The 27,285-nt window shown below is 39.8% G+C and overlaps 1 protein-coding gene across 1 annotated transcript; it reads left to right on the top strand.

The window, feature by feature from the left end:
• The first annotated feature begins 5,353 nt into the window (after nt 1-5,353).
• Nucleotides 5,354-26,939, top strand: LOC134000098 (serine/threonine-protein kinase BRSK1-like). The gene is made up of 20 exons (XM_062439410.1): nt 5,354-5,441; nt 5,890-5,984; nt 7,938-8,023; nt 8,361-8,501; nt 9,746-9,862; nt 10,469-10,502; nt 10,586-10,654; nt 11,342-11,488; nt 14,434-14,465; nt 15,838-16,002; nt 18,161-18,258; nt 18,394-18,544; nt 18,753-18,813; nt 19,769-20,381; nt 20,776-20,824; nt 22,316-22,439; nt 22,562-22,663; nt 24,002-24,110; nt 26,496-26,585; nt 26,710-26,939. Exons 1-20 carry the CDS (start codon nt 5,354-5,356, stop codon nt 26,937-26,939), a joined length of 2,601 nt encoding a protein of 866 aa, XP_062295394.1.
• Nucleotides 26,940-27,285: the final 346 nt, after the last annotated feature.

Here is a 27,285-nt window from a genome sequence, read left to right as displayed (position 1 = left end):
TTATCAGGAAAAGCAGGAAAAATGAAACCCTGAAGCATTTCCTCATGGCTTTGTTGATGAATAAGTCTATTGTGCTGCACACAGCCCTGACAGCACAAATTTGTTTAGTTATTATTTACTGCTGTAACTGTGGCCATCGTTAATGTTATTAGTTCCACCTGTGCTTCTCCTGCGATGACAAGACAAAGTGTGTGCTGTGAATAAGGTGCGGTGTTATTAATTTAATGCAGTTGTTCTGGAGGCGCTAGATCATCATGAAGTGTGAGAAGATAAGTAAGTAAGAGGCAGTATTTTTACTGTTCAGTTGTCAGGTTTAAGGTTGGTCCTTTGAAATATATTCCAAATGTGTTCCAAATGTTTGTTAATGTTGGTGTACCTACCTGCTCTGCTGTAGTACAAAATCTTATATATAGAGGTATATGCAGATGATCTGATTCTACTAACGGTATTATTTGGACTTTAACCAACCCTGAGCTGACTTCTGCCAGGTTCTTGTCTAGACTGTGGAACCATTGGCGTTGTAGCCTGAATGCACATGTCTGATCATTGTGGAATGTTTTTCTTAGATATTGTCTGTCAACTTATTTTTTTCTCTCTCTTTTATATTCCTTTGTATTATATTGTGATATGGACCCCCATGAGCTGTGTCCTTAATAAAGTTTTGAATTGAATTGAATTTCAAAAGCAAAGAATCCCCTTAAAATCTTAAAAAATTAACACTAATATAAGTCGCAGCTCCTTTGCACTCTATTCTTGTTATATTATAGTAACAGTGATTCATTTCCACCAGCTTCTTCATTGGTAATTTACACCTTTATATGAAATAGAGTAGCACATCCATAAAACCTCAGTGGGATAAGTGCTGGATACATTTAAATACTTGCACTGAATCAAAGCTCCCTTTACTTTTATTTGCAATGTTTCAACCACCCACAAGCCTGAAGAAAACCTGTACTTGGTTGATACATTAGTGAGCTCTTATTCCTTGTGTAGGTACTCATTATATCAAGATTATTCTTCTTCTTGGAGCATGTAAGCAGAAAACCTGTGTCTAATATTTTCAATCATATCACTCCTGTACTCATTGAAAGAAGAGAAAAAGGTTGAGACAGTGTACAGTATAATGCAGGCTCACAATTTTTCTGTCACTGCTGCAGTAGAGCAGCGGCATGTTAATGAAGCTGTGAATGAGTTGACACAAGTAAAGAAGCAAACCGTCACATTATTTGCCAGCTGTTTTCTTGCATCACCTACAGACTAAACAGGCCTTATTGTAACTGTAAACTTCAACCACTACATCGCCATCCTGTGGTAAGAAAAGACTACTGCAGTGTAAAGAAAATGGCAGCACACATAGTAGCATAACGCAACAGTAACAGCACCACCCTGTGGTAAGAAAATGTACCTGCACGAGCAGCTGGATTAACTTTAATGATGGAAAACTGAGATTTTAATATGGTATGGTATATATCTATAATAATGAAAAGTCAGACATTCATTATTACAACTATGCAGCATTTTTGAATGTTGAGTATGTATGAATGGAGGTTTTGAAGTGCATCGTACTCCTTTGTCGTCGCGTTAAGCAGAAAAACTATATTTCTGTTATACAAAGCTATTCTTATTTTCTTCTCTTTCCTCTATTTTCCGCTTTGTCCTTGTGGAACACCGTCAGTCAATCACACAGAGATGAACTCTCACGCACGGACTTGTGCATACACACACTAACACGCAGCACTATTAGATAATCTGAGCTACATCAACCTGACTGCATCAAGAGATTAAGATTAAAGGGGATTAAGATTTGTGAGTCAACGTCATAGAGATATCACAATGTGAACCTTAATCACAGCATACAGTGATGCAGCAGCCAGAGGTTTTGCTGGTGCACATTATGTACTGACTCAGGGGTCAGCGGCTTTTTCATCAACAAAGAGCTTTTTTTCTGGTTGTATTTTTTATTAGATTTTTTTATTGAAAGAACAATTCAAAAAAATATTTTTCTCTGAAGGTATTACAATATTCACCCCTTGCATCTTCAGGCAGAACACATATTGACATCTAACCTTCCCTCTCCTGGTATTAACATCATGTCACAAATATATTAAACAAGGACAAATATAGAACAGAGACTTAAAATTGAAACAACAAAATCAAGTGGGTTTTTTTTAATGTATACTGTACAAACAGTGGACTGTGGTCCTAAAAAGCGTTTTAATTGAGTTTGACTGTGGAAACAGCTGACAAAAAACTATATCAATATTATATTGATATCATGATATGAGACGAGATATCGTCTTATCGATTTTGGATCAAAAGACAACAAAATATATTATCGACATATCGTCATAGGATATGACGATATGTCGATATCACAATATGACGATATTGTGTTGTCTTTTCCTGGTTTTAAAGGCAGCATTACATTAAAATCATGTCATTCTCTGAACTTAAAAGACTGTTCAAGCCATTCCATTATTTGCCTTTACCCACTTAGTCATTATATAACTGACGATTATTTATCAAAAATCTCATTGTGTAAATATTTTGCGAAAGCACCAATAGTCATACCTATAAAAATATTGTGATATTTGATTTTTATCCTTATTTCCCAGAAATATGGATAAAATCAGTACATTAAGTTTGCTCAGTGATTAAACCCTAGATGCTGAAACACTCATAGGACTTCTTGTCGATGTTGGCTTGACTTAAACGTTTTTTTTCTTGTTACTTCACTAACACGTTTGAGCTTGATGCATGTGCAGAATTTGGCATGCAAGGACTGTTTTCACATTTAACTGCTCAAAGTGGAACATTTCTCTGTGCTCGCCTTTAAGTCTGAGTTTAAGGTGTGTACTTAGGTTAGTGATTTGTGACATAACGACTAGCTTGGAGCCAGTCGTTGTCCAGTATGCAACTCAAACAAGTATGCCGTGGAAACTTGAAGCCCCCTAACCACAAACAATGAGAATGGACTTAAGAGAGAAGCAGAAGACATTTTGTGTCAGACAGTTAAACTTCTGAAACTAAAATGATTTGCATATTCATAGATTCTGAATTTTTAATGAAAGAGGAGCATGAGATGTAATTTTAAGGATAATAATGAGGTAATTGAAGTTTTTTGATATTAGTCACAAAGTATTATTCAAAGCAGAGTGTTTTCATCTACATTAAAACATGTCTGGAGGGAGTCTTTAAAATAATGGAAAGTCTGAACATCTGCAAACACTGCTGCTACTGATGAACAGTGTGTGATACAAATTGAAAGCTCCAGAACAAGTTGAATACTTTGTGACGCGTTTTTCGTGATTCTCCCTCAGAAAATATCATGATGACATTATTTAGCCTTAGAAACACAATAATATCCCCATATTCCCCAATGATAACACTAAATTGTGCTGCGTTTCTATTGTGGTCTGTTATACTTTTAAACTTCTATAGACTGGTATTTTTGTAACATTCCTATTTAGTTTTTGTCATCATTTATATTAAGGATACCCTCCAGACATATTTAAGGACACATATATACTATATAAAAATACTAATTAATAAAAAGTTCAGTTCCATTTAAAATTCTTAAAGTCACATCTTGTCCTTCTCCCTCATTCAATGTTCCACATCACACTGCATAATGCACACTGAAGCTCAAACATCCAACGATGAACAAAACACATTTTCGAATGGAGAAGGACTTTAATATTTTTACATTCAAGTGTTTAAAGTGTGATGTTTAACTCTATGATCTCTATATGATATTTTTTTCCACAGTTGTTGCAGCCAATCACATAATTTAGATGTAACTTTGCTGTGGTTAAACAAAAAAAAAAGAAAAGAAAAAGGGTGGGGGCGAGAGAGAGACATATGGGATGGGAGGGGAGGGGAGCGGAACCCGGATGCTGATGCTGCCCGTATCGGATGAAGAGAAGGAAGCAGGAGAGGAGGAGTGTGAGAGGTGGTGGTGGGGGGGAGAACAGAAAGAGAGACGGGGATATTACCTACGGGCGGCGGAGTGGAGGAGACCATCCCGTGAATGGTGGGCAGCTCTGTGGATGCGGTGCAACTTCTTGACACCCTGAAAGATTGTCTTCTCCGAGGCGATTTCTGTTGATTTTTTTTGGGTGATTTTTTGTGTGTGGTTGTTTTGTTTTGTTATTTGTGCAGCAGCCGGCTGAGGGAGGAGATGCGGTGATATCATGAGCATAGCCGGCCAGGGAGAGAGAAAGAGAGACAGAGAGGCAGAGAGGGAGGGAGGGGGGAAGAGGGGAGGAGAGGCGGGGAGTCGGCTGCCACCAGGCCAGCTGAGGATGCTTGTTTCTAGAAACAGGATTAATCACCGGGCTGAGCGCTGATTCTCCTCCGGCGCACCGAGCGCACCTCACCGCAGCTGTCCTGACCGTGGGGCGTTCTGCCTGTCTGGCCCTGCCTGCCCGCGGCTGTTTGCCTCTTTGATGCTCTCCCCCTTCTTCCTCTGTTTCCTGATGCAGGGCCGGGGAGGGGGTGAGCCAAAGTGTGCACCGGATATTGGAAAACCCATTCTTCTTGCTGATGCTGTTGTGATAATAGATTATTATCTGGACAACGCTGCATCTGCACAGAAAGGCAGATCCTGACCAAACGAGGCCGGACTTGAGACGGAAAGGGGAATAAGCGTGACTGTGAGGATTATGAAATTGTTTTTTGGACGTTAGGAGGGGAGGGAGGGGGGTCCCTGATATCGATCAGAGAATGGATTCAATCAGGGCATTCTGACTTGGGATATTTGAGACTCTGCACTTACAGAAATCAATCTGTGGCAAATGTAGCCTTCCTGTCCAGGTCTGAACGAGATTTTTCTGTTCTGCTCCACTTTTGGCCAGCTGCATAAGCTAAAAAAAACAGGATCACTCAGCTTTAAACTACTGTTATTTATAGCAAAGGGTGGGTTTTATTTGACTGACGGCGATTATTCGCATCATTCTGGACATCTCCCATCACTTGGCACCGGTCAAACCTCACACGTCCTCTCCACGTTTTCTACCTTCCCTCTGAATGATGCTGCTTTCTCTGCTGTAGTAAAGGAGACACAACCCAATAGTGGAAGAAGAAAAAAAAGACTTATAGGCCTTACAGAGTGGGATTCAGGCCAGTTCTCACTCCCTGCACGCAGGTTTAGGCAGCTGCCTGACCGCATGACAAACAAGTGCATGGGAGTAGCCTGCAGGGCCCGGCTTTAGATCACGATCAGTCCTCCTCTCCTCTCCTCTCCACCGCCGTAAAGCCGCCTGTGATGTGCGTTACGGCATTACGCACCGAGCAGGACCGACCGCTATCTTGATCTGCCTTATATCAGGAATATAATTTCATCTCTTGAAAGATGAGCAGCAAAGAGCTGACGGTGGGCCAGTCCAACCAGTATGTGGGGCCTTACCGGCTGGAGAAGACCCTCGGGAAGGGACAGACAGGTAGGAACCTCCTAAATTACCTGGAGTCTTGTAGCGAGGCAGATAGGACGTCTGCAAGGTGCATCAGCTGATCCCAGGGTGTTACTCCCTCATTCAGAATCACTTTGACATTCTTATGATATTCAGAGCTCATGCTTTAATCTTTTTAAATCTTCTTATCTTCCATTTTTATTCCATTTCAATCTTCTTAAAGGGTTTCCTTAAATTCATCAGAGGATATGTAGATTTATTCTTAGTATTTGGTACAAGATGTCACAGCAGGCCTCTTCATACATCGTCCTGTCTGTCTTTTTGTGAGCTTTGATCAGTGATAGTGACAATATCAGTAAAAATTTGAATAATTTATGATATGTGTCACTTATGACACTTCCTTCCTGTTTTCACACTACATGATGATTTATGACGTCCAAACACAGTCTTTCCCTCTCTCTCTCTGTCTATTTCTCAGGACTGGTGAAATTGGGCGTCCACTGTATAACCGGGCAGAAGGTGGCCATAAAGATTGTCAACAGAGAGAAACTCTCCGAATCAGTCTTAATGAAGGTACAAAACTTACCTCATCTGTCTACTTAACAGCCACTGTGGAGGCTACAGAGTTCAGGCTCGCACTCTCCGACCTGCAGAGATGGCAGCAGAAATAGTCTTTATTTTTGTCAAGAAAAGCCCGGCAGTGCGTTGTAAGTTGGAGCTGCCGAGTGTGTGGGCACTGCTTCTGTATACTGAACAATAGACATGATTTCATTTTGCTAATTATGCCCTCCGATGAAAGCTACTTCAGCTGAAACACCATGAACTGAAAAGAGAATTTAAATAGCTTTTTCATGTTGGTGTTGTGGCTGATTACTCGCAGCTTTGTGCAGTCTGTCTTTTTTAAAACTCAAATGCAGCATGTTGAAGAAGGGAAACTTGAGGCACAAAGAACGGCATCATTTGTGTTACACAAAAATATCTCTTATTAGTATTACTGATTGTTTCTACAGTCTTTGAAAGGGTCAGGTCAGATCTGGCAGCTCAAACATACATTTGTTCCAACTGTTTTTGACTAAGTTAGTAAAATGTTGAACTTTCTTTCTTTGCCCAGATGACAGGCGTGTGACAAATGTGAAAAATAAAAATATTTTGCACCAAAAACAAAAAGCCACCCTTCACCTCCTTCATATGCCACCAGTGTTCTCAGGTTTATATTGGAAAGTTGCCCATTATCCACTCTCTGTGCTGAACACCAGTATCTGCATTGATGGACTTCTGCTTTTAGCATAAGCTGGGGAGGCGAGCTAACGCACGTTCAACTACAGGGAACTGAAGTAGCTCCATGGCTGCAACATGACGAAATGTAACATTTTCCGACCACTTTTTAACCTCTCCTATATTTCCCGCTCACATTGGTACGATGCCTCACTTTCCCGTCAAATAAAACAATCTCCTATTTTCTGAGAGTCTATTTCCTGTCACCTAGCAAACATTAGCCCTGTACTCACTGTACTTTTAGTTATGTTTTGGTCTCTACTGAACTCTAAATGGAAATATCTGCGTGTTTTGCTCCTAAATACTCCACATATATTCAATAGCTAGTTGCTAACGTTGTCCTCCTACTAGTGGATGGTTGCACAGTTGGTTTATCGGAGAATTTTTTGCTGAAAACAGCTACCTGTATCCTCTGGAGACGAGGCTAATGAGAGCAGAAAGACTCAATCAAAACAGAGCAACACTGTTTACATTACATAGTCATTGGGTTCATTGTTGATATCGAGTGTTGATTAGTGCAGCTTTAAATGGTAAATGGACTGCATTCATATAGCTTCTTTCTAGTCTTTCGACCACTTAAAGCACTTTTACATCAAACCGCATTCACACACACACCTATCAGCAGCAATTTGGACATTTTTACATGTGGACTGGAGGAGCCGGGAACCAAACCACTGATAACCTTAACCCTAACCCTTCTGATTAGTGGACGACATGCTCTTAGGTCTTATGTTTGTTAAAAGAGAAAGCCTATAGTTCAGCTTGCTAGCTAACTCTTACTGTACAAGTCATGACAGTAAGTGTTAGCTAGCTAGCTAACTCATCCTGAATCTTTTACATGATAAACTGACAGTGAGAGCATTGGATGTTATAACAATCTTTCATCTTCTTTAACATTCATTTTAAAATGCACTTTGTCATCAAAATGACGTACTTATTTACTAAATGCTGACTCTGTCTCCTCTCTGTCTACAACTATTACTTCTCATGTTGCCAAGCTTTAGCACCTCAACCTTGAAATGAATACTTGCATACAGTTTCCTCCTGCTGCTAACTTCCACTGTCTTTATACTTATGCTTCCTCTCTCGTTCTCTTTCCCTCCCATCATATTTATCTTATATTTCCTTCTGACATTTCAATCTCCATCTTTTTTAACCTCCCTCTTCTTCTTTTCTCTCTCTCTCTCCCTCTCTTTTAACCTTTCTCCACACCTCTCCCTCCATCCCTCGGCCCTCTCTCTGTCTATCCAGGTGGAGAGAGAAATAGCTATTCTTAAACTAATAGAGCACCCTCACGTTCTGAAGCTGCATGATGTCTATGAGAATAACAAATACCTGTGAGTATCTCTTTATCTTTCGCCTTTTCCGCTGACTTTTTTTTTTTTTAATCTTCCCTCTCTGCCTCTGGATCTCTGCCAGAGCAAAAACAACCTTGAATCTGAAAGGGAAGAAACAGGTTCTGTAAGACAAAACAGAGATAGATAACTATATGACATTGAAGATATGATGTGTGTGCCTGAGCGTGTATGAGCTTCCGTGTATGGAAGAAGTATCTGGGACTTGTGTGCATGGATTTTGATGGCGGTTATTTTTAAACACATTTTAGTTTCCGAGGATCCTTCCATGTCTTCACCTGTTTTCATTACTCTGACCTCTCTGCCTTATGTCTCTCAGGTACCTGGTGTTGGAGCATGTGTCTGGCGGAGAGTTATTCGACTACCTGGTGAAGAAGGGCCGACTGACTCCCAAAGAGGCCAGGAAGTTCTTCAGACAAATCATCTCCGCCCTCGACTTCTGCCACAATCACTCTATATGGTCTGTGAGAAGCTATAGGAATCTTAAAATAGTTCTCTGCTCCATTCTTTTCTTAGCTTTTCTGTTGGTTTGGTTGAGTTATCACATAGGTAGATGACATTGTTATGCATACTGACAAGCAAATACTTTACTGTACCACTCAAAGACTATAAAAGCAGGTTTAATCAGTTCCTTCTACTCAAAAATGTGTTTTTCTTCTTTTTGACCATAGTTTCCAAAAAATATATGTAAAACTTGTGGTATGAAGTTGGCTTAAAAGGTCTAACACAGAATTGGGTGAATTTATATCGTATGGGTCAATTTTGACCCAGGAAAACAAAAATTGCACGGAAGACAACAGGAAAAATTAAACATGAAGACAACAGGAGGGTTACCATACATCTGGTAAAAGTGTCAAGTTACTCTATGCTCACCTTAAATCTGAGTTTACGGTGTTTACTTATGAGTGTGACAAGTTTGGAGCCTATCGTGATCCAATATGAAACTTACACAAGTGTGATGTGGAAACTTGAAGCCTACAGTGCTCAAAATCTGAAAATGGACTTCACAGTGAAGTAGGAGGCATCTTCTGTCCAACAGTTAAACTTTTGAAAACAGAAACATTTATATATTCATAGATTCTGGACTTCGTAGTGAAGGTGGAGGATTAGATTCATTTTAGAGTCCTTTTATGGATTTTTAAGGAGGTACTTGAACTTTATTGTGGAAAAAACATATTAGACAGAAATGACTAGTCGAAGTACCAAAACAATGATGTTAAAAACAGTCCAGTGTAAGAACGTGTATTCAAAACCCTAGTGAAGTAGAAGTACTACCAGCAAATTGTACTTCAGGTGTCAAAAGTAAATGTTTTTTAATCACTTACTTATCATGTTTAGTCCAGTCCTTTATTATATGATAAATCTAGGGGGTATGGGTAGGGGGGGGGGGGTGAATTATTGGATCATTTGACCTCTTTGGGCCTCAAACGTGTATTTAAATGATGACATCTTAGAAGTTTAAAGGATTGGTTCACAGTTGTTCAAGTCGAATTCCCATATGTACATTGAAACAATGATGGGATCTGCTTTAACAAATAGCAGATCTCCCATTCAGTCAAAATGTTTCAATGCACAGTGTACCAAGTTTTAGCTACTGTTTATGGTCTGGGGAAAAAAAGACTGGTACTTTGATTGAGTTTGTGTGTGTGTGTGTGTGTGTGTGTGTGTGTGTGTGTGTGTGTGTGTGTGTGTGTGTGTATTCAGTCACAGAGATCTAAAGCCAGAGAATCTTCTCTTGGATGAGAAGAATAACATCAGGATAGCAGACTTTGGCATGGCCTCACTGCAAGTCGGAGACAGCCTGCTGGAAACCAGTTGCGGGTGAGAACAGGGTTCAAAAAAATGTTCTTTGGGGCTAAAAGTGTTTTTGTGCGTATACAACTCAAGGGTTCAAGGTTCAAGGGTGTCTTGAACCTTGAACCCTTGAGTTGTATTCTCATTATTAATGGTCTTTGGTCAGGTACTAAACTGTACCTGAACTGAACTGTATTGTAAATGCTCTATAAAGATGATATGTACATTCCTAACATAATCTTTCTAGTGGTTTTTAGTATTTAAATGGCTTGAGCACTTAGACTTTAGTGATATATATACAAAACCACCAGGAACATCCTCTCAAAGCTCTATTGTGCTTCTTTTTACATAATCGGTGGCTGTTTTCATTAAAAGCATTTTTTACACCATCTGCCCATCAGGAGGGATGTGGATTTAACAGATAAAATTAGTAAGGGATTGTAGCTTTCACCTGGATTCACCTATTCAATCTATTCTCTGGAAAAGAGCAGGTGTTCTCAGCTTTTGTGCATTCGGGCTGGAGTATTTTTTTCCATGAGTCAGCAATCACAACACATGAACTCACCACCTCCTCTTTGTGTTTGTATCTAGTTAAATCTTTAAATAATTTTGTTCTTTCTTTTTTGTTTTTAGATCTCCACATTATGCTTGCCCAGAGGTCATAAGGGTAAGTTACTTCCCTCTCAGTGTGTGTATGTGTGTTTGCGTGTGTTTGTGCATGTCTGATGACAATGGGTCATTGTGTTTCAGGGTGAAAAGTATGATGGTCGCAGGGCAGATGTTTGGAGTTGTGGAGTCATCCTCTTTGCTCTTCTTGTGGTAAGAAAATCCGCTCTGCTTCTCACTTGTCTCCTCTGAACTTCATCCTTTCTTTTATTCTTTTCTCTTTTTCCTTCAGTTTTTAGTCACTTTCCTCTCTGCTCTTCGTTTTGCATGATACATTTCACAATGAACATTATTCACTTCTCATACACACTTTTCCCTTAAGTCAGTCTGTCAACTTATCAGCATTAAATCTTAAAGGTACTCTGTGAAATGTTTGACCACTAGTGGCGCCATGGAGCAATGTTGTGATGAGTGGGTCACTGTTTTGTTTGTATATTTCTACTGTGCTCAACATGGGTGACATAATAAATGATTGCTAACGGTTTCACGTTTTACATTAATTGACAGTTTGGTGTTAGTAGCATGCTAGAAGACATAGAAAACGATGTAATATTCCTTCAAAATGCAGGTAACACTGTGACTGCTAGCTAGCAAAATCAAAAACAGATGTCAGGCCTAAGGGAAAGATGTTCTGGTGAAAAACATTAACTTGTTTGGTTGTTTACAAGTTAACACCACAGGGTACCTTTAACTACATTCACTGGAGGAGGTTACACGGTTCTGTTCGCATACATTTAAAAAACGCTTACACTCTTTTCAACTCTTTGTGTCTCTTTTTGATCCTCATATACCAACCATGTGTTCTATTCTTTAAAACTCTTTTTATTTCAATCTTCCCAGGGTGCCTTGCCCTTTGACCACGACAACCTGCGGCAGCTTTTAGAGAAAGTGAAGAGCGGGGTGTTCCACATGCCACACTTTATACCTCCCGACTGCCAAGCACTACTCAAAGGAATGATAGAAGTCAACCCTGACAAGAGACTCACGGTGAGGAGGGAGGGACTATGGGCAAAAATGGGCACCTTTAAAAACAATAATTTGAATTTATTGGTACATCATTTTGTTAACTGTTATAGCTTTTTCCTGTTATAGAGATGTAGAGATATATTTTTATTAATTTGAAATCAGAAAATTGTCCCCTAATTGTATGTGGATGTATGTTTTTGCACCATAATTGAACACCAAGTAGAAGCTGATGAGATACACATCTCTACTACAGTATTGTCAACACATCGCAGTGCACTGACGAGATATGGCTTTCATCAAAGAGGTCACTGGAAAAAAATCAATCAAAGTCAATGTCTGCTTATGTTGAGCTGATTGTTTTAGCATAACTTGATTAAACAAGGGAAAAATTACACTCAGACATATTTATTGGAGGGATATTTCTTGTGGAGCATATCTCATAGAGGACCCTGAACATAAGTAACCATTCAAAGGACTCTCTCACGAACAGTGATTGATCCAATCATAGTTTAGCAACTGGCAGGCCTGTCAAGCTTTGGATTTGTCCACATGCCAAATCAGTGTGGATGGGGTTGAAGTAGACCTAAGAGAAATACTAACTTATAAAGAGAGCTGTAAAGATGTATATGAAGTTTCAGCTCTAACCTACAGCACAGTAGTCACTGTTCCATTATTAGTTCCAAGACCAAATAGTATTTCCGCTAGCTTTTCTAGCACCAGTTCTGGATGTTAGCATATACTGCTCTTTATTATATCTCATGAAGTTTACACCCCAGCAATTCCAACCAACGTTGCCCCGTGATAGCGTAACGTTACGCAAACACAAGGGTTAGCCCTTATCTTAAAAGCCTTTTAAAGTAGAAATGTACTGTACCTTTTTAAAAATAGAAGTATGCTAAAATAATTATGCTTATCAGCCAGACAGGGTTTTGACTGAATCATCTTACAGGTCTTACATTTTTTACTAGTTCTACGCTGCAAGACGTGAACAATAGTCTGTTCAGTTCCATCATGAACTGGTGAGAATGACGCTTTAACGTCAGCCTATTAGAGCATACTATAGCCATGGGGTAAATATTTATGACCTTTTTACAGGGTTCTCCTTTGAAAAACAAGTGAGCTAGAAACATTAAAAAGTCAGCTGGAGACAGCGTTTTCAACCAGCCATGGAGCTAATGTTAACTGTAATTAGCTTCTGCGGATAGCATCAGTGACAGTTGTTATTTTAGCCAGTGAAATTGACCTTTGCCCCTTAAAATGGACCCTTTGCTTCAAAAATAACTAAAAATGTTGTCAGTAAATGTGCCACCGTTATCATAAACCACATGAACGGAAAGGTGTGGCAACAGTAAGTAAGCTAGCTTTAGCAAAAGGGCAAATTGTTGCTGCTCACATTGAACTAGATGAGTTTCTATAGTGCATGAAGCATGAAACAGGCATTTAGAAGGCAGGAAAAACAAAAAGAAAAGACCCAGCCCCAGGCTCTGCTTCAAGATGTGACAAAAATTCACCCTGACGCAAGACCTTACAGAGGGAGGAGGAGAAATGAGGAAGGCAGAAAGAACAGGGCAGAGGGGTGGGTTGAAGGTATTGCTTAAAGGCAGGAAAGCAGTCAGCCGTCAGTTTATATTTGTGCCCTCAAACAAAAGTTAGGATTTTAAAATGAGAAAAAGACTGGTGGAATGCAAGATGTAGAAAGCACAGTATAGGTATGTATGATCAATTTGAAAAGAATGGACTAGTGGCTTCATCAGTGGTTGGAAAGAAAGATAGAGGCACTTAGGGTGAAAGAGTCAAGGTCCTCTCTCTTCCTTTTCACCTAAATGCCAGCTGTCTCCCCTGAAAGCAAAGCTTGAAAAGAACCTGGCAGTTGAGAAAGAGAGTTAGAGGAGAGTGAATGAATAAATGAGTGAGTGAATGAATGGACAGCTAGAGGAAATTCTACTGCACTTGGGTCATGCATTGAAGCTAGGATAAAGCAGGCACGTGGGGTGGAAATGAACCCCTGGCTACGACGCAGAGAGACAGAGGGAAGGGTGATTATGCGGTTCGCAATGTGCTGTAAAATAAAGACGGCGATGAAGAGAGAAAGTCTGGTCAGTTAGTCTTTCAGCTACAACACAGCAGATTTAATCAAAGCTGTGGATTCGTCTGATGAGCTGTTGATTAATGGAGCCTGAAACCAGGTCAGACTGTCTCTCTCTGTCTCTGTCTGTCTGCTAGTTGCCTCCATGGAAACCGCCTACCACGCAAGAAGACAGAGTTCAGTGCAGCACAGAAATGTATTCTTAACACAGCACATCTGCACTTTTCACCCCTTTTCATGATATTCATATCGGAAACCGGAATGTTGGAGCGTCTCCTGCAAAGCTCTCGCTTGTTTCCTCTCTGCAGATGTACTTGTACAGCGTTCACAGCACAGCAGGTCCACTTTTTTACGTTTTGCATGCCCGCAGAACCGCAGCTGCTCCATTCCCCCACCCGCCCCAAGAGATACTGTGCAGTATTGATGCAATGGCTGCCACTGTACGCAGCCCTAATGCAGAAAAGGGACTTTTACAGAGTTACAATGTTGTAAAGCAATGACCACTAGATGTAGATGTAGGAGAGACATGGAGGACTGCTTAGGAATTTAAAGCTGTAATAGAATCCCAAACAAAAGCATAGTGCATGGTTCATAGAGACTATTAAAACACTGAGACAGGATAATTCCTGAAACACATTTGTTACTTTCTGACCATCACTGTTCAAAAGGGCAGCTAAATTTAGAATTATGAGTCTGAGTGCAATGCTGATTCAGTGGTTTTAGCCTTGCAGGAGGAAAAAAACTAGTTTGAGTCAGGACTTTACACAGAACCCAAGTGGGCGGCAGATGTATCTTTCAATAGGGTTTAAATGGTTGTAAAAATGAGAGGACATGTTTTGATCAGTGCTTTGATATCATCCTCTATTTTTGTCACTTACAGCTAGAAGCAATACAGAAACACAACTGGTACCAGTAAGTACATTCTTTTATCTAACTCTTTTTTCTTCCCTTCTATCTCCCTGGCTTCTGCACTTTCGCTTCTCCACCCAGTAATTACTTCAAAATGCTACAGCTATCTATACTGATATCAACAGAGTGATAACAGTTTTAAAGCAAGAAATCCTCTGTATTTCCTGTCATTTCTCTACTTCAGCCTTGCTCATTTTGAGTTGAAAGTAAACAACCATGACATAAGATAATGACACAGTGAAGCTGTGACCATGACACATATTTAGTACTGGCATGAACTGCAAAACAGAAGTTAGAGACACTCATTACTTAAAGGGACTTTAATTACTGTTATACTGTTTTATTTTACTAATATTTTAATAATATCTGTGATTGTTTTAAATTGTGTGTTGTGACTGTTTCATTTACTGAATTTTTTTTATAGTGTATGCGTTTTCCTTTAAGAGATTTAAAGCGTAACTAACTAAGCAAACAAGTGGCCTGTTTAGTTTCAGTTTTGCCCCACACTTTCATACTATGGTTAACATGTTATTAAATTAATTATTGAAAGTTATAATTCTCATGAGGGTATTTATTGTAAATGTAGGTACTAAAGTGTATCTATCATACCCATGAAACCCTTATGCATTACTCTCCAATGTCACACTCTCACTTTAACTATGTCATCCTCTCTCCATTGTTGGTTAATCAATATTCTAACACTCAGCAGGGCTCATACTGTACTGCACATACAGTATGTTACGAGTTAGACTAACAATGTAAGGAGTGCTGATAGATTTGACCGTCACTTCTATCTTAAAAGTGAAAGTACAGAGACAAAAAGTATTTTCAAGCCTCAAAGCATGGATTATGCCAAGTTTTAATCAGTGGTTAACCTTGTGTTTTCATTGTTATTAAAGGTAAAAAAAAAAAAAAAAAAAAAAAGTTAATCCATAGTGTTACCACCTACATTACTTTGTGAAATCACCACCTTGGTTTGTTGTGTATTTTAGTCCACAATTCTTGGCTTACCATGGCTCATCCTCCAGTAAGAGTTTGCACTAAAGTGAAAATGACTATAGGCTGTAATTTGGTTATGGTCATTTTTATATATTTAAAATGATAAGTTTGCAATGTTATTATTAGAATTGTACTCTTATTCTGGTTGAGAGGATTCTTCATGGGAGTCAAAGATGTTAAAACAGGGTCAGCAACAACTTTGTACCACAATGTTTTGTACCATAATCATTTGTACCATAAAACCATAATATCAGACTGTGAAAAATGATCTCTCTCTAGACAATAAACTTGTTTAATGACCCATTGTCTATCAGTGCTGTAAATGTTGAGATGTTTTGTTATATGCTAACTACATACACTGATGTTTTCCTATTAGGGGTGGTCGTAATGAGCCTTGCCCAGAGCAGCCGCCCCCTCGCCGGGTGTGTTTGAAGAGGATCGTGTCCTTAACTGAGCTGGACCCTGACGTCCTGGAAAGCATGTACTCTTTAGGGTGCTTCAGAGACCGGGTCAAACTCACACAGGACCTTACAAGTGAGGAGTGAGTAAATACAACCCATACAACATTTCCACTTTTAATAGTTGCAATACATCAATGTTAAAATGGTCAAAATGGTTAAATATGAACAGACAAATGAAAGAATTACTAATATTAACACAAGAAAATTTGCACACACAGCTCTGCTTGTATGTATGCTGAAAAAACCCAATTGCATAATAGTGTGTGCAGGTAATTTCTCTTTCTTTCTCTCACAGTCTTCTTTTTGTCTCATTGTGATCATTGACAGTCAATTACTTTCATCATTAATCTGCCTGACATGTCAGGAACAAGAGCAACAAAATCAACAATGCCTCCTTTATCTATCTCTTTCGCTTTCTCCGTTCCTCCCCTCTCTCTACCACACTGATGTGGCCTCTTCTCTGCCCACAATGCAACAGCGGTTGCTCCTTCCTGTCTGACTGAGTTTCACAACTCTCATTAAACCCTTTACCAGCCACAGGAGGCAGCTGTTTTCACTACTTTCCCAGCACAAAACAGCAGACTAAGTTAGTAACTAGCTGGTGAACATAAAGTAGTGGAGCACTCAGCAGCCAAAAAGACAGATATTTCCTTTAGGAGGTGGTAGAGACCAATTCTGAGCTAAAAGGAAATAGGGCTGGGTACCAGTAAATTAATCAATATCAAGTTGTATCGTAACATCTCCTGTCAAACAATACCTGCAAACCTAAACACTCTAAAGTGTGGCTACACTACACGCCTGTTATGCCGGATAAAACAATGATGGGTATCGAATGAAGTACTCAATTGGTATCGTTATCAATTGAAGGGTACTTGGATTGGTACTGGAATTGTAATTTTTTTAACGATCACCAGCCCTAAAAGGAAACGGAGAGAATATTGTACTTAAATTCATCGGTTGGTGAGAAACACAACTTCTCATCTCATAAAGAGATATGAAGGCAGAATCTGAAGGCAAGGGACAAGATTTTGGTATTGGAAGCATTCTGGTTTACATTTGTAGTCTAAGTAGTATTGACCAATCATGCGTGACACTTTAAATGTAGATGGCGATTTCTACAAGACTACGGTGTAGTTTCATGCAGGTAAACAGTCCATTTATATGGAGTGAAAGACATTGGTGGAACACACTGGCTGAAATGCGTCTTGACCTAAAACACCTTCAAATGTTTGTCAAGCAAATACCTTAAACAAAGGTTCTCAACTCCAACTCCATTAAAGAGGAAGCCATGAAACATTAGCCCTTACCCCGAGAAGCTAAATCATCGTCAGACAATAGCCAATGGGTTCTGAGATAGCACAACGCCAAAAGAATGCTGTTGTTGCTACGTATCTGCTGGATGTGTTAATAGGCAACTGTTTGCTAACATTTTTGCCATGTCAAGGTGACAGTATGTCTGTGTTGTATGTACAGTTTGTTGGCCTGACCCCCAAATTAACAAGTAATCTTTGAAAAAAGATTAGAAAGTAAGACTTTCATTAACATTAGCAAAATAAACCCCAAAACGTTGCTAAATTGCCTTGTGAGCTAAATAGCTAGCTAACAAAGCAAAACAAAATGTCAACTTGACATGCTAACTTTGAACAAAGTCTAACACTGTGAACAAAATCATTCACAACTCTTAAGACAATAGTTTACTCAAAAGTGAGCAGCAAGATTTTAGAATCTGACTCTTTAGACTGAGTTGGACAATTTTCATTTATAAAATACAGCATATTGCATTGTTAGCAGAAAGTAGTGCAAATCCGTGGACGCTACTTTTTTTTCCCATCATGGTATTTTTGAGGGCACTACATTAGGGGTAGACCTACATACTCAGAATCTGGATACTCAAATGACAGTGGGTGAATATAGTGTACTATACAGATAATAAAGAAACAAAGCACAAGTTTAGTGTCTCTCATTCACCTTATTTAGGAACAATTTATCAAACATTACTTATTGTATGATCTGACTGGAACAACAATTACAATTTTTGCCATTATTAACACATGGATGCTGCCAACTAGGAGATTTGTGACGAACCTGAAAAGCCTCCACCAATGCCATTTGACAAAAATATAAACATTTGATGATTTGAAGTGTTCTCCCACTTGTTCTCCAGTTCTGCCAGCCACCGCAGAGTATTTCTGTCTTCTCTTTCTCTTTGTAAGCTTTGGTTTTTGTGTATTACTGCAGGGAGAACCAGGAAAAGATGATCTACTACCTCCTGTTGGACAGAAAGGAGCGATACCCCAGCTGTGAGGACGAGGACCTGCCACCTAGAAATGACATAGGTGAAGACAGTTAACCTTTTTGATGGTCTAACCCAACAACAACACAACAAAAAGCTTAATTATGAGAGCAAATCTTACATTAGTCCTTTGAACTTTGCTTTTAATGTTTTGAAATGTTCATTTTTGTCCTCCAAGACCCACCCAGGAAGCGTGTGGACTCCCCTATGTTGACACGTCACGGACGCTGTCGCCCAGAGAGGAAGAGCCTGGAGGTCCTCAGTGTCACAGACCAGGGATCTCCTACCCCACCTCGCAGGGCACTGGACACTAATGCACACAGCCAGAGGTACGAACCAACACTGACACATCATGACGTTTTTTAATTGGTCCAAATTAGGGCCGGTAGCCTAGTACATACAAGGTTAAGCATGATATTTTGGGAATGATAAGCTAAACTTATAAACTACAGAATATCTTTTTTTATTGTTACACATAAAGCTTTTCATTCAGCTTGATGAGTCTTATTGATTGTTGCTGTCTGCTGCCTTCAAAAGGTCTCGCTCAGTCAGTGGAGCGTCCACAGGTCTGTCCTCCAGTCCTCTCAGCAGTCCCAGGGTAAGAACTTCACTATTCCATTGTATTTTCAACTCTACTTCACATCATGTATTTAACAGCAAAGTAACTGTATAAATGCCACAATTCTCTCAATGGTGCATTATTTAAGGTGATTTGGGACTGATACAGAACTAGGTGTTACACCTGATCTAGTTTCATCATTTAATGCCAAACAACCTATACATTTACACTTAATGCAGCCATTCATACACTCAAACAACTTGTAAGATCTTGAAGTTACACAGCTGACAACGTGTGACACCTGCTGTCTGCAGAATAATCTGACCCTTTTTAATCCCCCTATGACGAAACTGGCTGGGTCTTAAAATGTCCTCTTCTGTACTTTGCATTACATAGCGATCACATTCACAAGAGTGGGGGATCGGCAGAGAAAGCTGCATTAATGTGCAAATTTCGACCCTAAAACATACCAAATATTACATACAGTGATTGCATACATTAACCGTACAATGCTCTCTTTGCACTAAACATGTTCATAATCATAGGGAACATATTATCTTGTTGCCATGCCTGTCTTTCCAGTCTTTTCCTATTGCACATACAGTGTATATACATCATAGTATATAATATATGTGTTATCAGCAGCTTCAATATATAACATATCAGTTTTGGCCATCGAAAACACAAAACCAAATTTCCTGTGATGTGAGTTTTTTTTCTCTGACACCTCTTGCTCAGACTGTTATCATCAGTCATGCCTTTCCATCATACTGTCACTTTCTCAGTCATACACATTCCCATTTCATAGACACATATACTGTACTGAAGAACAGACATCATTAAATCCATCTCCCATTTGGTGCATCTGCTCCAGACCTGTTGAACAATTTTTTCCATTAATCATATTTCATGACCATTGCTTTCTCTCTCATCTTTCCATCCCTCCCTCCTTTGCTCTTCTCTTCTCCCCCATCTCTCTCTTTCTGCACATCAGAGCCCGGTGTTCACTTTCAGCCAATCAGAAGTCACCTCCACCTCTACTTCATCCTCCAAAGACCCCAAACCAGCGAGTGCCACCACCCCTCGGCCCACCCGCCCGGCACCTGACCCAAAAACCCAGACCCTGCCCTCAAAGTGCCCCGCAGAGCGGCCCCAGCTCCACACTATGAAGTCCCTCCCTCTCCAGACTCCACGCTCCCCTTCCCCGTCCCCCTCCCCGCTCCTCTCCCCCATTCCACGCTTTTTCAACTTCCCCTCACCGTCTGTGTTCAAGTCCAAGAACGTCCACTCGTCCTCTAACTCCTCTGCCACCCCTCCTCCTATGTCGCAGGTCACGCCGCAGGGCTCACCGCTGCCCACCCCTCTGGGCACGCCCGTGCACCAAATCCAACACCCTTCCTCCACCACCCCTCCCTCTTCTTCCTCCTCGTCTTCTTCTTCCAGAGCGGACGGAGCCGGTGGGGCCTCACTGTCGCTGACCCCGCCCTCCAGCCCGGGCGGCAGTGGCGGTCTGGCCGCCTCGAGCTCCGCCCACTGGAGAACAAGGCTCAACTCGTTCAAAAACAACCTGCTGGGCTCGCCGCGCTTCCATCGGCGCAAACTGCAAGGTGAGTGTAGAGACACAAACATAAACTGACTGGAATTGGTGCAATTCGTCTCCTCTGATTGGTTGAGATAATATTACATGCTTAAAATGCCAGCTGTGAGATAAAGCATCAGATTTCTCGAGCATGAATTTGATGCTCTACAATCAGAGTTCTTCTCCTCTGCATTCGCATCCGAGATAGAATCTATTATTACCAAGAATCTAGCACGTGTCCCATCCTGCAGCCTGCGGTCTTGTTGAGTAATGTCTGATTCTGTGATAATCTGCAATTAGGGCAATTGAATTAAGGCCTGTCATCAAGATTCACTGCCCTTCTCAATTTTCCCTCCTCTTTCTCTGTCTGTCTGTCTGTCTGTCTGCCTGTCTGTCTGTCTGTCTGTTTTGTCTTTTTTTAGTCCCCACATCAGAGGACATGTCCAGTTTGACTCCAGAGTCAAGCCCAGAGTAAGAACACGCATGTCTCAGTTTTTCCTTCTCTATCTTCATGACCTTAACTGACACAGTGTTCTACGAAACCTTAGGGCCTGATTTACTAAATGTTTGCGTGTGTAAAAACGTGTGCAAACTTGACATCACCTGAAAAAAATATGCAAGATGATCTATTAACGGGGCACACTGAGGCTTGGGTCTTTCAAATGTGCAAGATAGTACGCGCTGTCCATTTAGTACGTTTGCCATAATGAATATGTAATATGGGGCGTTTCAACCCCAGTGTGCAAAATACAGGGAGGAGAAAATACAAATATGTTATTTAGCACGCAAATTGATTTACCAAATTTTGCTGACGGTAACTAGTCTGCGCCTATAAATAATACATTTGAAGGGCACAATGACAGAATACGCACAGAACAGACTTTTTCCACTCGTGTTAATAATTTTGGAGTGGAATATTTTCGGTTTTACTAACAGCATTGACTAACAGCGGCTTTCTGCTCATCCAAACTCTCCATTAAGACACCCAAAATCCTCATTTATATACTGCTATCTGCACCTGTTATCATTCACGCAGTTATTCTTAGTAGATCACCTGCAAAACGCACACTAACTAAACGTGCAATCTATTGTACTGCACATGTGATTTAGAACCCTTTATTTGAGATCTTAGTAAATCAGGCCCTTAGTATCGAGTTCCAGGATCCAGTGTTGTAAATTGTATTTATAACACAGAACTTGTATACAGTATAAACTCTGGTCATATTTTTAGATCCTCAGTACAACACTAATCTCATCTCCCTTATTTTGCAATATTTAAAGGTCAAGAATGAACTTTCAGTCTTACTTTCATGTTTCAAATTAGTTTTTGACACACATATGTTCATTTCAAGCATTTCCTAGAATCACTGATTACTCTCGTGGTCTTTTAGTTGTAAAACTGCTTCTACTGCTTTATTTCACAATCATTAATTGTGTATGTAAAAAAAAAAATGACCATAGGAAACTGCACTAGAAACACAGCATCTTATTCACTGGCATAACAATAATTTATAAAAAAAGTAAATAAGGATTTAAAGGCTGAATATGAAACCAAAAAAGTCTTGAAAAAGTAGAGATGACAAAGTTGTATTGCTTTTATTTTTGCCACATTCAGCCTTGTCTTCCAGCTCTGTATTATTATATGTAAAAGTAAGCCTCTAACTTGAGAGTGATGATATTACTCTCTATTTCGGTGTCAAAGGAGAACAGAGTTTTGTGTATTTTCTCTTGAGCATAGTTTGAGTTGGCTGGCATCAGCGTTTTCAATGATGCTTCAAAATCCCTGGTCTGGCTGTCTACTAACGTTTAGTCATAGACAGGTTTACATGATGATTCATGGACAGTGATTGTATGATTCACTCACCCTCTAACAGCAGAGTCTTTTCTGCCATCTATCCATCCAGTAAAAATATCCTGCCTTTGTTGAATGTGTGAATGTAACTGTCCTGTGTGTACTTGCAGACTGGCTAAGAGGTCCTGGTTCGGTAACTTCATCAGCCTGGAGAAAGAGGAGCAGATCTTTGTTATGATTAGAGACAAACCACTCAGCTCCATCAAGGCTGACATCGTCCACGCCTTTCTCTCCGTGAGTACAGTCGAGCTCAGCTAATCCTCAACAACTTAATGCTTCTCTAAAGACCACCACTTGTTGCGTTTAATTCACAGGTTTAAGATTCTGAGCGTCACTCTCTTGTTTTGCCTCTTTAGATGCCATCACTCAGCCACAGCGTGGTGTCTCAGAACAGTTTCCGGGCAGAGTACAAGTCCTCCAGCGGCGCCTCTGTCTTCCAGAAGCCTGTCAAGTTCCAGGTATTATTTCATTTTTAACTTCCTCAGCTCTGACTGACCCCAGCACACTGGATACATCTATAAAAATGCATAATGGCTGGCCATGCAAGATTCAAACTCGCACAGATACAGGATTGAAATCTGATAATGGCATACATTACGTGTGCTTCTTTTAAGCAGCTTTAGGAGAAATGTAAGCAGGTTGCATGGTTTAAAGTGCAGTTTGCAGTTTGCAGTTACTTTAAGTTCCTTTTGTGGATTTATGTTTGATATATTGTGTGTTTATGGGTCAATGACGTTTTTTTGTGTCCATGTGGTTTAGTCAAGGTTAAAATGTGAAAATAAACGTATGAATGAACTTGCACATTCTTATTTTGTGGAACCAGCATAAAAATGTCTAAATGGTGTAACCATAAAAACTTTGTACCAAATAATTAAACTTGCTTAAAAATGTTAAATTCTTAATAAAACATTATATCAACTAGTTTGGCATGATCTTACATCATAACTTTTTATATTAAATAAAGGTAATGGAGTACAATTGTTATAAATATTAAATACAATTTGGGGAATCATGTAAATCAGGAACCATTTGATTTCTTTTAAATTAAGTATTATTTGTACACTTAAATACACTGTAGATGGATCAAATATTTAATATTTATCATTCTTTTGTGGTTACACCATTTGACATTTTCAGGAGCATTCAGTCTTACTTTTGGTTTTAAAAAAATGGTGCAAATTTCATTTCACACGACGTAAAACCAACAAAAATACAAACATTTTAACAAACCTGATGCTGCTTTTAAAACCATTTTAAAGATATTTTTGAATTGTTCATCTTGCCAACCCTTATTTGTCACTGACCCATATACATATTATACATAAACTCTACATCCATGTAGCATGTGCAAATTATTTGTATTTGTGGATCATTTGTCCTGTTCTAGCCTGCATGCTTTTCACATTGTCCTGCTGTGAATGCAGTTTCATAGGTTAAGAAACTGAGATCTGTTAATTGAATTTATTTTACAAAATTCTTTACGTAATCTTGAACCCACTGTGTAGAATTTGCACGTTTTCACACAGTATCAAAAACCCAACAGATCCAACACAGGATTAAATGCGTAGACACACACAGACTGCTCTGGTTTTCAACTGGGTCGCTTTATTTTACAGTTTACGCAATAAACGGAACAAAACTCATGCCATCATAATACTTTTATAGGATGCTGTAACAACAGGCTTTAATGTAAAAGTCCATCTTAAGAACAATCGTTGACCTCTGTGAGCAAACCTTATAAATTTAACAATGTCAGTCATTAACTCACGAGTGCGTGCTTCTTTTTTCTCCCGCAGGTGGACATTGCTTTCTCTGAGGGAGAGAGGGAGCGCGAGAGGGAGCGAGCAGAGAGAGAAGGAAGGAGAGAGATGGGCATCTACAGCGTCACCTTCACTTTAATAACAGGTAGGTTCCCTGTTTAGAGGGAGATACAGAGACAGAGAGAGACACAAAGCTGGAGATGAGGACATTCATAACCTAGCTGTAATTAGATAGGGAGAGGCTAGTTTCACTGAGCAATTTTATATCTTAACAATAAAATTTAGGCTCAAATTTGGCAAAAACAGTGTAAATGTTGTAGTTGTACTGTGTATGTTTTTCTTTGGTATGAGGATATGATTCATCACTACTGACTAATCACTGCGACTGATAAAAGTGCATCTAAAATTTTGAGTAAGCAGGTGTTAAATCTGTAACACTGTTTTATTGGACACATAAAACAGCCCATTAAAAGTATATGTCACTCTACAGGAGCTGTCAGGAGTTCAGCACCACAACAGTACCATTCTTCTTCTTTTATATTTTAACTGGCTCACACCAGGTTCAGACGAGTGTGATATGATTTAATCAGCTAATTAAATAATTAGTTAGTAAGTTTACTGGACTGTTTTTTAAATCTACTCGTAGTTTTAAGAGTTACAGCAAAGTTCCACATGAACTTGAACTTACATAACTTTTTGTTTAGCTGACATTTGTGGGCTATTTACTCATTTAAAAGAAGAATGCACAATTGCAGTCCCAACAGTGAATTATCTCAACCAGGTTTCCAAGTTTAGCAGCTGATAACTGTTCTTCTTCTGTGCTATATTGCAGTCCAGACTTGCAAAAATACTGTGTGTATTTTGAACAACCCAGACGTTATCTAGTCAAGCATGTCAGATGAACTGTGTTTAGGCTCAGAGTAAATTCCTTCCTAGATTGATGAAAAAAAAATTAAATTCTCTGGCCAAGTCTTCATTGTCTGACAAGAAAGCATTTATTCCATAGACTGTATATAAAATGGACGTAACATCCGTGACGTCACCCATTGGTTTGTGGACTGCTGCTTGGAAGCGAATAGTATCGGATCTGAGCAGCGCCATCTTGAAATTTTCAGGTGCATGCTGGGTAAAAAAACAAACACGGATTCTACTTATATGGGCATCAGGAGGAGCATGAGGCGCCCTCCTGAACCTGTAAACCAATCAACCTGTCAATCACAACGTAGCCACGCCCTAATGCATACCCTGCTTTATCGTCAAATATAAAATCAGGGAGGCCAAAATTTCACAAATGAACATCATACTGCATTGAAGAAGGCTTTAAACTAGCGATTGAGACCATAAACACATTTTGAAAACGTTTACTGAGATTAGAAATCAAGTGAGAAGTTGGTGAATTCTCCGTTGACTTGTATAGAGACAGAAGTCCTTTTGACACCAAAACGGTCGCCCCCTGGTGGCCTTTTGATAGAATGCAGTTTTAAGTTACTTCCGCGTTCGCATCATTTCAGAGGACCAGAACTCCCTGCCTGATTTATTCTGGGCCCAGGAAATACATTCAATGGAGCGTACAGGATGCTTAGACTTCACAGTGAAACATCCTACTTTATACAGACTAACCTTACCGTCTAAGTGCTGTCTTGCACTTGAAGATAACCCAAACCAATAGAATAATATTCCCTTGCAAGGGCACATCTTATCTTTCAACTTGGCCCAATAAAATATACACACAGTTATGAGCGTCATAAATGACCCTGACTTCACAGAGACTAAGCTTCTCATTACACTACTGTTGCATCTCAGTAAATTTCCACCACATATGTTAAAGAATTGTGGTGACACACAATTTTTCGTCCTGAAAGATAATTTCCTGTTTTACACTTGTAAACTTCCCCTTATAGGTTTTCATATTTATAACTTTGTTTTAATTGATCCCTACGTTGTTAACAATTTTCTTGAATATAGACTCATTGAGCACTTTACTAGGAACACCTGATCAATCTAATGCAGTCCAATATAACAGCTGTGCTATAAATTTTATGTTTACGAAGGTTATACTGTTTTGGTTTTTGTTGACATTGTCAGAAAGGTGATAATTCTACTTCATGTTTATTACTGAGGACGTAGTTTGTGGTGGTGGTATAGTGATGTCTACCCTATTAGCAATTATAAGGTACTCCAGTACACCAACACCACCCACTACAAATTCAATAATCAACATAAAACATACTTATCAGCTTTCTGACAATGTCAACAAAAACTGAAAATGTATAAGCTTCATAAAAGTAGAACTTATAGGAGAACTGCTGTGTTGCATTGCAGACATGTTCTTAATAAAGTGCTCAGTGAGTATATAAAATATGAGGCTAAAATGCAAGCTATTGAATTGTTTTCAAAATCAGGCTTGTTTCAATTTTAGTGTATACTTTTAATTGATATGGTTTTTTGGTACTTAAAATGGCAATGGGAATTTTTACAGCGCTCTCTCAGCAAAGGGAAACTAAAATGAGTTGATTGTGTCTCCTCTCAGGTCCTAGTCGCAGATTCAAGAGAGTGGTGGAAACCATTCAAGCTCAGCTCCTGAGTACTCACGATCAGCCTTCTGTGCAGGCACTGGCTGGTGAAGAGAACACCCATACAAGTAATAGTTTTTCCAATGAACACATTTACACTCAGTTTATCCACCAGTAGTTTATGTCTTTGTTTCACTTCACCTCTCCCTTGTGTTACCTCTTACTCCTCAGATGAGAAGAACGGTCAGCTTTCCCGCCAGCCCAGCACTCCTTCGCGTCAGAATTCCCGGCGTTCGGAAAGTGGATCAGAACGGGATCGGGGAGAGAAAGAGCGTGCCGCAGATGCGGGGAGTGGAAGCGGCAGCGGGAGCAGCAGTGGGACCGTCTTACAAAGGCGAGGCTCGGGGAAAGACAAGACCAGACTCCTCTCGTCGTCCAACGGGACACAGTCTCATCCCTGAAAAGAATGTTGTGGAAGAGAGGCGAAGGTCATCTGCCCGACCGCTCTCTCTTCCTTCCCTCTATCCTGCCCACAATCTTTCCTTCCCTGTTTACTTCCTTCCTGCCTTGCTTCCTACCATCATTCCCTACCAATGGAATGGAGGAGGGGGAAGGTTTTCCTTGAAGCTGATCTAAGGATATGACAGAGGATTCCCCATAAATGGCTAGTTTAAGCAGAAATGTATATTTGCGGGGGTGGCGGAGTCCGGTTGAGCTGATCGCTAGTCAGCCTTCAAGGGCAACTTCACCCCGGAGGGACAAGACAGCGGACAGGATGTCCAAAAAGTCCCACCTTACCAGAGAAAT

The sequence above is a fragment of the Scomber scombrus genome, chromosome 18 (genome assembly GCF_963691925.1).
Source record: "Scomber scombrus chromosome 18, fScoSco1.1, whole genome shotgun sequence".
In the NCBI taxonomy this organism is placed as follows: Eukaryota; Metazoa; Chordata; class Actinopteri; order Scombriformes; family Scombridae; genus Scomber; species Scomber scombrus.
This window is presented reverse-complemented; position numbering and strand designations above follow the sequence as displayed.